We start from the raw sequence: 12,318 nt of genomic DNA, 5'->3' as shown, positions 1-12,318 counted from the left end.
TCCCTTTTATGGAAAAGGAGATAGAGGCACAGAGAGGTTAAGTAACTTGCTCCAGGTCTGTAGCCAGAGAGTGGTAGAATTAGACATTTGAGAGAACTTTCCCTTCTAGGAAGGATGAGAAATCTCAACTGTTGTAGGGAACTGGGGAATTAGAAAGATCAAAGCATACACTTTGGAGTCCAGCTGCCCTAGGCTAGAAATCACTCTTGGTAGCTGTGTGACTTAGGACTAGTTACTTAAGCTTTCTGAGCCTCTACTTCCTCTCTGCAAAGTGCAGAAAATAGCACTTGGGCCAGGGAGTTGGGCCTGGTTGAAGAGTGACCTTCTGCAGTATGTGGTAGCAGCAGTCCTGTGCCAGCTTGCCTGTCTGGGGCACGGGCCGCCAATGAGTCAGCTGCCTAGGTGAGCCCTCTTGGGATTGCTTGACAGGACCTGCCAATGTAAGGATTCTGTATCTGCCACAACCCTGAGCTGCAGGAGGGGCCAGGGACACTGAAGAGCCCTTGTGCCCCAGCAGCTGCCAAGTGGGCAGCACAGAGGTGGCAGATTACAGCAGAAAGCCATTCTTCCCCTGCCTTCTTCACTGCTCAGCCTGGGGGCAGCATTCCTTACTGGCCCTGCTCCGACCTGCCTGCCCCTCTGTCCTGGCCCAGCATGCATGCCCTTCCCGGCAGGGGCCCAGTGCCCAGTACAGCAGGAGCTGTTGTGTCTGGGGCTGCAAGCCAGCACCTCACCTGGCTCCCTCCCCTGGGCTTACCTTGCAGTTACAACCCAGGTGATACCGATAGTTCAGTCCCTTGCGCTGGGAAAGGGTGAGCTGGTCCCACCTTTCCACAAAGTTGCACAGTCCTGTGTACATCTTACCGTCATAGACTCGGCCTAGAGGAGGAAGGAAGACAAGGGGAGAGCTGTTTTGTCCAAAGCCCAGCCATGAGGGAAAGAATTCTCACCTACTGAGCACATCGTTGGCTGGGTGCTGTGCTAAGTACTTTTCAGTCCTGTAATTTTACTTCATCCTCCCCAACACCTTTTAGGACAAGGTGTAACCCCATTTTCCAGATGGGAAAAGTGAAGCCCATAGAGGTCACGTGATGTGCAGAAAGCCTCAAGGCCACACAGCAGAGGGCTGGGACCAAGGCCAGCTCTTCCTCACCAGCGGTTGGTTGGTTTTTGCTTTTGCTTATTACCGTCCTACACTGGCTGCCTAAAGGTGGGTAACCTTCAGAGGCAGGCCCCATAGACTAGCTGTGAAGTGGAAGAACAGGTCCGAGCCATCCCTTTTCATATGTAGTGAAACTATGAATTACAAAACTAGGCGGAACTAGGTTCCCTCCACAGGGTCAGTGGTGGAGCTGAGCCCCACACCCAGCCTCTGTGCGGAGCCCTAGCCTAGACGCTGCACTTGGCTGTGCGTTACCTGTCAGCAGGTACTGGTACTTGTTGACCTCCAGCTTAAGGCCGCAGAGACTTTCAGAAGCTTCTGTGTGGATGTACTGCACGTGGGGCATCTTGGTGAAGCCTCGGTACATCTGTGGGCAGAAGGAATGTCGTGAGAGGGGGCCTGGGGCTCCGAAAGCAGGCTATCATTTGGTCTGTGGGGAGCTGCTCCCCCTAGTCGGCCATCGTGTGGCCAGCCACCACCAACTTACCCACCCCAAGGCCTGCACCCCCAACGAGGCCCCCCTTCTCCTTTTGTCTGAGCCACGTTGGTACCTCCCTACCTAGCCAGTCACACTCCCGTTCCAGCACCCCCACAAAACTCTTCCAGGTGTATACTTCTCTCAAATCCTAACACCTTCTCAGAAATCCAAAGAATTTGCTGTGGGGGGTCAGGGGCTACCTGCCTGCCTCAGCAACCTTAGGAACTAAGTAAGCTCTGAGAAAGCAGCCAGCCAGTATTTTCCTGACTTCTCTGTGACATTCCCAGTATATAAAGACATTCTCACCTGCACTCCACTCACCAGATCCTCCCCAGAACATTTCTATTGTCCCCATTTTATAGACATGGACACAGAGGAATGCTGTTTGTCTGGTTAAAGTCAAACTCAGGCCAGGGAGTTGCCAGGCTTTTATGCTTCTGAGCATCTGGTGGAAGCATTGGGTCCCTTTGCCCCGGATAAAAGACATAAACATGTCTACAAAATTCATAGATCTTTAACCATATTGAAACTTTATTAGGCTGAACCATATTGTTGACCCATGAAATTGCTGATATTTTGCCATTTTAATCTGCAACATGATCTAATATAGTGGTTCTGCAGGTCCCTACCCCAGAGATATTTAGCAATGTCTCGAGACACTTTTGGGTGTCACAGCCAGGAGGCAGGTGGTGGTTGCTACTGGTACCTGTTGCATAGAGGCCAGGGATGCAGCTAAACATCCTTTGATGCTCAGGGCAGCCTGGCAGCAAAGAATGATCTGGTGCTAATGTCAGTAGTACCAGGGCTGGGAAATCCTGCTCTAATATTAACCCACTTAATCCCCATGACAATCCAGTGAGGTAGGAACCATTATGACCATTTTATAGATGAGGTGCCTGAGCCCCAGGCAGGGTAAGTGGCTTGTCTAAGACCACATGCCTGGCAAATAGCAGAGGGAGGAGAATCTGCTTCCTTACCATCTTTTAAGTAGTGACTGGCTGGCAAAGGTACTTTGTCCATGAGGACCGCTGCCGTTTACCTATGGAGTTTGGGAGGCTCTGCCTTTCCAAGGGGAGCACTGTTCTAACTGTATGCAACCATCATTGCAGATGGTTTGGTTTACCTGGCCTCCCTTCATAACCCTTTTCCCCATCCCCCCAACTCTGAGAGGCTCACCAGCTGAATGGGGACAGACAGCCAGGCACTGTAAGAAGTCCTGTCCACACTCGGTTTTCAGTTACCCAAGGGGGAGCACGGGGGGTCAAATCCTACCCCCCACTTCTCTGATGATGCATGGTGCCTCTCTGGCCTTAACAGGAGCCATGCTTAAGAGTTTTTCTGTGTGCATGCCCTCAAGAGTGGCCTTTGAAGAACACCCCTGTGCTCACTCCTTTGCCCAGGAACTTCTCCTTTGGTGTGAGTGTTCCTTGAGTTTTTGGCCAAAGTGTCAATCAACTCAGTATTCACTCAGGTTTTTCAGGCCCAGCCCATTGGAGCCTCAGTTCATCCCGTGTTGGACTTAGCCCTTTGTCTCCTTTTCTGCTTTCTGGGTGGGAATCAAGCCCCTGTCTGCAGCCCAGGGACTTCAACTGTTCAGTAAGAACTTGCCCATCAAAATCAGTATGGCATCACTGCTGCTTTTTGATTTGAAAACACCTTTGTATTAACATGGCTTATAGCACTTGCACACAGAGCCGAAATTCTAATGCATTACAAATGATTGGGTGGTAAAGGCAGATTTTACTCATTTCATTGTCATTTCTTTATAATAATCCTTGTTGCCTAAATATTAACCAACTTGGGTTTGACAAACTTTGGAGGGTTATAATAGGTTTAGAATGTCCTAAAATCAGGGAATCCTAGCATCCCAAAACTGGAAGGCATGTGAAAGGTGATCTAGCTCAGCCGAGGCAGCAAAGAAATTATGGTAAACTCAGGCTCTGCACAGACGTCCAGAGGCCAAGTCTCGTCTCTGTCACTTGCTAGGGACTTCAAAAGCTACTTAAATTCTTTGGGCCTCAGTTTCTTCATCTGTAAAATGGGGCAAACTGCTTCATGTGTTTTTGAGAATTCAATGATTGAGAATAGCACTTAGTATACAACATTTGGTAAAAGCTTAAAACCAGTTATACTAAAATTGGTAACGAGCAGAGAGAAAGGTTTGCACCTTTTCTTCCTATGTGTCTTTGCCCACCCTCATCCTTTAGTGAGGGCAGTCAGAGCTGGTTTGGACCTCAGGTTGTTCTTTTTTCCCTCCCAACTTTACTGAAGTATGCCTGGCAAATAAAAATGATATATATTTGTGGCATACAACATGATGTTTTGATATATGTATATTGTGAAATGGTTACCACATCAAGTTAATGAACACATCTGTTTGCTCCCATAGTTACCTATCTGGGGTGAGATCTACTTACAATCTACTCTTTTAGCAAATTTTTAGTATGTCATACAGTATTATTAACTAGACTCACTACATACATTACTTCTCCAGAACTTATTCACCCTACAGAACTGAAACTTTGTACCCTTTGACCCATGCCTCCCCATTTCCCCCACTTCCTCTTTCCTAGTAACCACCATGTTACTCTCTGCTTCTGTAAGTTTGACTTTCTCAGGTCCCACATATGAATGAGATCATGCAGTATTTGTCTTTATCTGGCTAATTTCACTTAGCATGTTGTCCTCTGGGTGCATCCACATTGTTGCAAATGACAGGACTTCCTTTTTCAAGGCTGAATAATATTCTATATTTTAGACATACATATATACATACATATACATACTACCTTGGACTCTTCTGCTGGGCCTCCCTTCTTGGTAATATCTATACAAAGTTCTAAGAAGTTCACTTCCCTTCGGGTGGAAGGGACAAATAATGTGAAAAAGACGTTTCTGAGTCTGGGGTTTTGCATATTTCCTATGGAATGTCTGGTCTTCACTCTACATTGACCATGTATGTCACCATTATGTCAAATATTTCTGGCATGCTTGTCACAAATCAGCACCATGCTCCGTACTTCTTTACATCACGAACTCATTTAAACCCACAACATACTCTCATTCTCAGACCACGTGACTGAGTTTCGGAAACATTAGATACTTGACTGAGATGCCCAATGAATGGTCTTTCTCTCACAGAACAGGCTGTCTAGTAGGGAAGGCAGAGTGCACGTGAATGGAGACAGTCTGCAAAGAGCAGATTGAGTGACCTGGACCATAAATAGTCACCGGCATATGGAGGAGGAGAAAGGTTCCCTGTGGGCTAGAGGGGGTTCAGAAAGGCTTTGGGCTGTAGTTTCAAAGGCGAGACCCTGCTATATTCCTCATTTGAATAGACAAACCGCTGAAGGGAGGAAGTCCCTGGGGGCAAGCATTGTGATTGCCCAGCAGATCTGTCCTGCCCCAAGTCAGGACATGCAAAGCACATGACCAGCAGGCCTCGCATGGGGCCCTCCCAGGACTAGCTGGGACATAATGTGGGTTATGTCCCCCATGTGCTATCTCCTGCAGCCAGCCCAAGAGCACGTACATCTCCACTACACAAACTACAGCTTCTGGCAAAGCTGACTGCTTTTTCATGGTCCTGATACGAGATAAGATCCCAAAAGATTAGAGAAGCCATTTCTGGAAACTTCCACCTTTGCACCTCAGCCCGGCACAACTCCAGCTAATCTCCAAAGTTTGGGTTTACCGTAAACTCCCTCAACATTCAGACATCCCCTGCTCCAACACGCATACAGGTGGGTTTCTGCATGCCCAAGATATATGCCTGAGAGGTGAACCCGAGGTTCTGGAATTAGCATATGGGAGAGGGTCTGTCTGGCTTTTATCTGGGTGAGAGGTGTTGGAGGGGGAGATCTCTGAGAGAGGGGAGAAAGGGTCAGACAGCAGAGCTCGGATTTGCACGTTCTCCAAGTTCCTTTAGCCCAGCTGTAAGGGTGCCTTTGCTCACCCCAGCCAGCTCTCTGGGGAAGACTCTCTAATCTGCTAGAACAAAGCCACCCAGGGTCCTGTGCCAAAACTCATGCAGGCTCGCCTCTCTGACCTCTCCCTCTTCTCCCTACAAAGATTTTTCAGTACACTCTTTGTGGGATGTTTTAAGTCAAAAGCTACACTGCTGATGGCAAACCGCAAACCCAAGCTAACCTCTTTCTCCTCCCTGGGGGACCTAGGTACAAATGTGGTGGGGTTAGTCCCCAAAGTGGGCAGGAATGATGAATCAGCCCACTGTTCCAATGATCCGCGATCTTCTCATAGGCAAAGGCTCTAGAGTTTAACCCTGGTTGGCCCGTTTTCAGCCGTGTGATCTTGACCGTGTGTGACCATGCCAAGTCTCAGCTGCCTCATCTGAGAAACACAGGATAATGTGTGTCTATTTTGTAGGGCTGTTGTGAGGGCTGATCCATGCCAGGGATTAGCTGAATGCCTGGTACATAGTAAATGCTCAGGAAATGTTACTTGTATGGAGTCTTAGATTCATGATATAAATACTATCTTTGTATCTGCAGCTTGAGGCACAGTGCCAAGCACAGAGAGGGTGGGAAGGAGGGAAGGAGGGAGGATGGTTGCACAGTGCACTACTCTCTCCCTTTGGCCTGCACCTTCTCTGATTAGCAGACTGGCACCTGGAGACCAGCACAACCCAGTGGCCTCTCGGGGTAAAAGGACAGCGACCAGTTCTATGGGTTATCTAACATTGGGGCTGGTAGGAGGGGCAGACTTTATAAAGGCATGAGATAGTGATGGATGATCAAAGGAACAGGGCAGGGAGATTTGGGAAGTCGTGCAAAGAACACACAGGATTGGGAGGAAACCCTGACACCTCTGCTTGGGAAACAGAACTGCCTTTAATTAAATGTACGACTGGGCAAGTCATTTTCCCTTTAAGCCTCTGTCAGAAGTAAAATGAGAGATTTTACTTTCTAATGCCCAGCACCCGGATTCCATGAACGTAGTTGAAGGATGGTAAATGGAAAACATGAGACTGCTGGACTGCTGGCCTTGGAGTGGCTATGTGTTCTCTGAAGCTGATGAGTGAGCAAATGTTATTTGGCCTCTAACGCAGCTCCCCGCCCCCCAGTGGCTGGCCTGACACCAGAGAGGGAGGGTGGCGCACGGACATTCTGGCCACAGGAAGGGCTCCTGGTCACCCTGGCCCCGAAGGAAGCATGGAAGCTAGGCGAGCTTAGGAACCACTGCGTCCCAGCCGGTCCCCTCAGCAGATCTGCCAGCCTCAGACTGTCGCATCATGTGAAGGACTTCCAGAGCAGGCACGGAACGTGTTTCCTGAACCTCTTGCTTTTGTCTAATCTGCTTTGGCATTTGCTTGCCGGCTGCCAGGCACAGCACAGTGGGTTTTTTGGGTTGTTTTTGACCTTGTCGGTTGCCCCCTCCACCCACTCTTCTCTCCCCATGGCCTTCTGAAGACATAAGCTGGTCCCATGACCATGCTCAGGCAGCCCAGGGCAACTGGCCAGGGCTGACTCTGGACATTACATAACCAGAAGGCTGTGGATGTTTCCAAAATGGAATCCAAAGCAACAGGTTCCACAGACTTAGCACATCTACCCACAGGCCTCAGGATGCAGGAATAATGAGACCTGGAGGTTTGCCTTCGGGATGGTTGGGTACCACCCATGGGCTGGGTCACTGTCCCTGCTCAATTCTCCCCTGGCAACAAGGCTTGTCCCCTCTGGGGAGGTTTCAGACCAGTGGGCTCTTACTCTCAGCTCCCCATTAGATGGATAAGCAGTCACCAAGTCCCTCCTGCATGCTGGGTACCACCTTAATTGCTAGGGATGCAAATACATGCAATGATTAAAAGGGCTGGCCATCCACTTGGACCTCGGCACACCCCATCTCAAATTTCTATTTAGTCATGCACATGCGTCTTCCCTCCTGGTTGACTGGTTCCTAAACACAGAAACCACATCTCCCTGCGGCCTCCATGGCTCGTGGCACAGAGTGTTACACATGGGGGATGCTTACAAAGGTAGGGTGACAGACCAGCTGCTGAATTATGCAGCCCCAGTCCCCTGTGCTGAGGCAAGCTTTAAGTACCTCCTTCTTGCACCCTAAGCAGCTCCTGCATAGAAGTAACACTGCCAGGGTCCCAGGGCACTTAGAATTCTGAAATGCCTGAGCCAGAAGGACTCTTGGGGACACCCAGCATAACCCCACACTGTTAACAGATGGCCAAACTGAGGCCCAGGAAAAGGGATGATTCCAGGGTAAGCAAGCTTTTTAGGAGTGGAGCTGAGACTAGGAAGCAGATTCTCAGGGTTTCAAATCTGATTTTTTTTGAGGCATACTTCCTTACTGTGGTCCAAAATGTCAATGGCAGGGATATGTCCAGCTCTATGAAGATGCTTAGTATGTGGTACTAACTAGCTGGGATGCAAGAAGACAGTCACAGCTGGGAAAATAGGGAAAGAGGGTGCATTTCCTATGGATCATGTTCCTATGGTCAGCAAACACTCAATGTAGGGATTTAAGGGGCCATTAAACCTAAGCTGTTAAACTCAGCAACTGTGTCAGACCAGTAGACACCATTGAAACTCAGGAAGTCAGAGGTTGGAAGAGCCCACAGACAAACTAGTCCAATTCCCCCATTTTACAGATGGGAAGACTGAGGCCCAGAGAGGGTCAGTGACTTGGCCAAGGTCTCATGGTTACCAGATAACAAGGCTGTCTGCTGTCTGATTTGAGAGCCCAGCCTTTTAACAACAGCCTCTGAGGGGTGCCACTGGTACTCTGGGAAGAAGCAGCCACTCCCAACACTCATCCTCAGCCACACCTTCCCCAGCAAGGAGGAAGGGCTTGGTTTGGGGCTCAGACACTGAGCAAACGCATACCCACCCTGCCTCCCTTGGCTAGCACTCTTCTGGCAGAAACCCAGGAACCCTCCTGAACAGGGCTGCTGTCACTCACCTTCATCTGCTTGATGGTGTAGACCAGCGTGCCAAAGGGCCCCTCCTTCACCAGCTTCTTCCCTACCACCTTGGCCCGAATCACTGCAGGAAAAGGCAAGACAGAAGCAGGGAGGGGGTTAGGAAGGCCTGAACCACATCTCAGGTTGGGCATCCAGCCCCCAGGTTTCCTGGAATTGCTTTCTTATCTCTGAGCCAATGAATAGATGCTTGTGTATATAAGAGCAAGAATTCAGATGAGAAACACTGGGGGCTGGGAGAGGAATGGAGGGGGAAGTGAAGGCAGTCATCAAGTTAATTACCCCAAATATTCAGAATTGCTGACCCTGGAAATTCCTAGGCTGTACTCACCCCTGGAGGAGTTTTTTGACAGTGGTTTTACCATAATCCAAAATCTGCCTCTCCTGTTAGAATCTCTTGCCCCCTCCACCACCTGTGTGACAGGCACGTGGTTTTCCAGACCTCCTCCCTTCTTACCAGGGTCTCTTCCTGAGCAGCACCTCACTTGGGGCTCTTCCTTTGCACGTGTAAGTTTTCTATGTACTGACACGCCTGCAAGGTTGCATGCACCCCAGCCTCCCTCCATGCCCTTCCAATGGGGCCCTCGGTACCCAGCCCTTAGATGGTAAGGGACGCAGCAGAGCATAGTCCATTTAGGATGTGGTGGAGGAGGGAGCATTTGGGCCTGGGGGCTCAGGAGCCAGCTGAGGGGGTCCAGTCCCAGCTCTCTTCTTTATGGCTCTCATGACTGTGGGCAAGCAACTTTGTTTTTGGCCTCCAACTTCCTTTTCTACAAAGCCAGCATAATAATGGTATCAGTCTCCTGAATTGACGGGATTAGGCAGCATAATACATGTGAAACTCTTAGAACTACGTCTTGATTACACTGCCCATTAGATAAATGTTGCTAATATTATCATCACCAAAACTGGAATGGGCTGACCATGAAGGATCATCACCATAAAAGTATCTCCCACTTATCACAGACCTACTATGTACGATAGTACGTCTCTTTTATTTACTCCTCACAACCCCCTTTCAAGGGCAGTATTAGCATCCACATCATACAAACGAGGAAACTGATAGAGAAGTGAAGCTACTTCCTCTCTGGAGCCTCAGTCTTCTCACCTGTACAGAAGGTGTAATTGCATAATTCTACTGACATCAGAGAATTGGAATGAGGATTTAAAAGTTCTTAGGGAATCTTCTTACTACAACATCTGGCAGAAAGGAGTTGCCCAGTAAATATTTGTTGACTGTGAAAACAAAAATAATTAGACCCGGTGTGACAAGGCTGGCAGAGAGGCATTGAGTACGTGCAGTGGGAGCACAAAAAAGGGAGAAACTGTCTTCAAGATTATTAAGAGGTGTGTTGTGTCCTCTCTTTCAATGTTGTGTGAAGAGAAGCGCCCAATAGCTGTCTTCAAATATTTGCAAAGCTGGCACATGAGGATCAAATGCACGGGTCTTGAAGACAGAATTCGGAAATTGCAGAGAAGTTGCGTTCGGTGGCCCAACCAAAGAAAAAGTCGTCTGATAACAAGAACTAGCAACCAGAGTAGAAGAGGGGGCTGGAGGCTTCCCTCGGGACAGAGAGTGTCTCCATCAAGGGGAGCTGGGCGCACTCATGCGAGGGCCTTGACTGGAATGAAATGGGTGTTGCAGATACAGGAGCCATGGTTTGAATCACAGAACTCTTCCAGCTCTAAGATCCTGTCACTCTTTCCTTCGTCAGGCGCGCGCGCACGCGCACACACACACACACACACACACACACACTGTGGGCATTCTGTAGCTGTATCGTCCTTCCCCACTTTGGATGTCCTACCATGTTTCTCAATTTGTTGATTCTAACCTCTTAAAAAAATTAAAACCCTTTACTAGGAACCAATTCCCCCATCCCAATTGGATTCTGTCCTGTTTCTCCCCAAATGAGCTTGGATCCTACAGACGTAAAGTCAGGACTCAGATGAATCAGTGGCCCCTCCAACCCTCTTGCCAGGCAGGGCAAAAGCAAGGGCAAAACACGGAGCCCATTGGCAAAGTTAACACTTTAGCTGAGGCAGCTCAGACTGGGAGGAGGCAAGCGGCTGTTTCCAAGTCTGCCTGAAAACAAGAGGTTGGCAAGATCCCAGGCTGAGCTCCCTCAAGACTCTGCCTCCACCCCTTCATCTAACTTTGCAGAGCATCCTCGGCAGGGAGCCATCCTCCCAGAGGCCCGGGGACTATTTCCTCTGCATTCACTCCCACAGGCAGGTTGTAACAGCTTCTCTGTTGGGCAGAAAGCGTATCTGCCAGGACTTTACTATTGGTTCGTCCTGAATTGATTTGGCTCCGTCTTTTGCTGCTTCACTAACACGGAAGGCAAACCATTGAGTGAATCTTTGTGTCGGGGGGGAAGAAAAGCAAAAGGGATTCCTTTAAATAGCAACCTCTAGTCTTTGCTGGCTCAGAAAATGGCTTGAAATCATTAAGATACAGCATGTCATAAGCAGACCTGTCCCACAAAATTGGGTTCTTGCGGAAGCACCTGTGCACGTGGTGAGCCAATTCCTTCCTTACCCTGAAATGGTCTGAGCATGGAACCTTTTCATCCAAGAATAGTTCAATGAAAAGGGAGTACATTACTGTTGTCAGGAAGCCACATCTCAATTTGAGTTCCTCCATTACTGTGTGGCCTCAGGTAAACCTCTGGGACCCCGCAGCTCTTTCCTCCTAAGTCTTTCTGATTGACTTGGCCTAATGCCCCTCATGTGGCTTACAAGGGACGTACTCATTACTACTACATGGTGCAGCAACATGGCAAGCATTGAAGAGCCTGGGTTCTGGAGCCTGACTGCTTGGGTTCAAATTCCAGCCCTAGTGCTGTGTGACCTTGGGGAAGTTACTAGAGCTCTCTGTACCTTTCTTTCCTAATCCATAAATACCCCTTGAAGTTGCTGTGAGAGCTAAGACAACAGTGTGTTTGCTGTCACTGCTATTATGTTACCACCACTCCCGTGGCTTCCATCATGCTTGGTTGTTTTTGAGCATGTTTAGGCTTCTAACATGTGTGGTAAGCTAAGGCCTGGGGGCTCTCCCTAGGATGGGAAGAAAAGCAAGCTCACCAAAACGTATGTGGCCTTGAAGAATTTCAGGGAGAGGTGGGAGCACCCACTGAACTGGTCAGGACAAACATGCAAGGTGTTTCTAGGCCTGCAGTGCCCGCGCCATTACAGGCACCTGTCCCATCTCATCACTCATGTACAACTCCAGAGAAGCCTACTAGGCACTGACGGGATCCCGTGGTCATAGTCCAGAAAGACTGAGGTAGAAGCCACACCAGAGTCTTCCTTACAAAAACAAAACTGCACTAAACTGAACTAAAATTAAAAAACATTCTGCTCTCCCAAATAAATCCACACAGTCCTTCCAAGTAAAATTGCCAGCCAATCCCAAATTTGCTTATTTGGTCTGTGAATTAGTATGTCCTCATTTGCTTCAGTTTCTCCCCGGCAATTCAAACATGTGTTATTTTGTACTTTCCTGTTTGGCAGTAAGGGTGCTCCTGAGGTATTCGCTGGCCCTGGGACCACAGTGGACAGGGGAGGTGTGGGGAGGTCACGGTTCCCCAACAACAAAAGACAGCTTCCAGACTGGGAGCTGGCAGCATGTCGGGGTGTCCCCACTACCCTGACACGATGGCTGGGAGCCAGCTCTCCAGGTGGGCTGAGCAAGACACAAGTTGTCGTTATTCGTCATGCTGG

At 49.0% G+C, this 12,318-nt stretch overlaps 2 protein-coding genes across 4 annotated transcripts in view; one reads left to right on the top strand and one right to left on the bottom strand.

Annotated features, from left to right (window-relative positions):
• The window catches only part of SYN3 (synapsin III), a 443,027-nt gene that overhangs the window by 146,569 nt on the left and 284,140 nt on the right, over positions 1-12,318 (top strand). The window lies entirely within an intron of this gene.
• Positions 1-12,318, bottom strand: part of TIMP3 (TIMP metallopeptidase inhibitor 3) — a 55,457-nt gene that overhangs the window by 4,131 nt on the left and 39,008 nt on the right. Inside the window, exons 2-4 of the mRNA XM_017652298.3 lie at positions 8,574-8,656; positions 1,418-1,529; positions 758-879 (exon numbers count right to left, since the gene is read on the bottom strand). Of these exons, the coding sequence (XP_017507787.1) occupies positions 758-879; positions 1,418-1,529; positions 8,574-8,656 (317 nt within the window). The remainder of the gene's footprint in view (positions 1-757; positions 880-1,417; positions 1,530-8,573; positions 8,657-12,318) is intronic.

The sequence above is a fragment of the Manis javanica genome, chromosome 10, assembly GCF_040802235.1.
Source record: "Manis javanica isolate MJ-LG chromosome 10, MJ_LKY, whole genome shotgun sequence".
NCBI lineage: Eukaryota > Metazoa > Chordata > Mammalia > Pholidota > Manidae > Manis > Manis javanica.
Note: the sequence above shows the minus strand (reverse complement) of the source record. Positions and strands in the feature narration are given on the sequence as shown.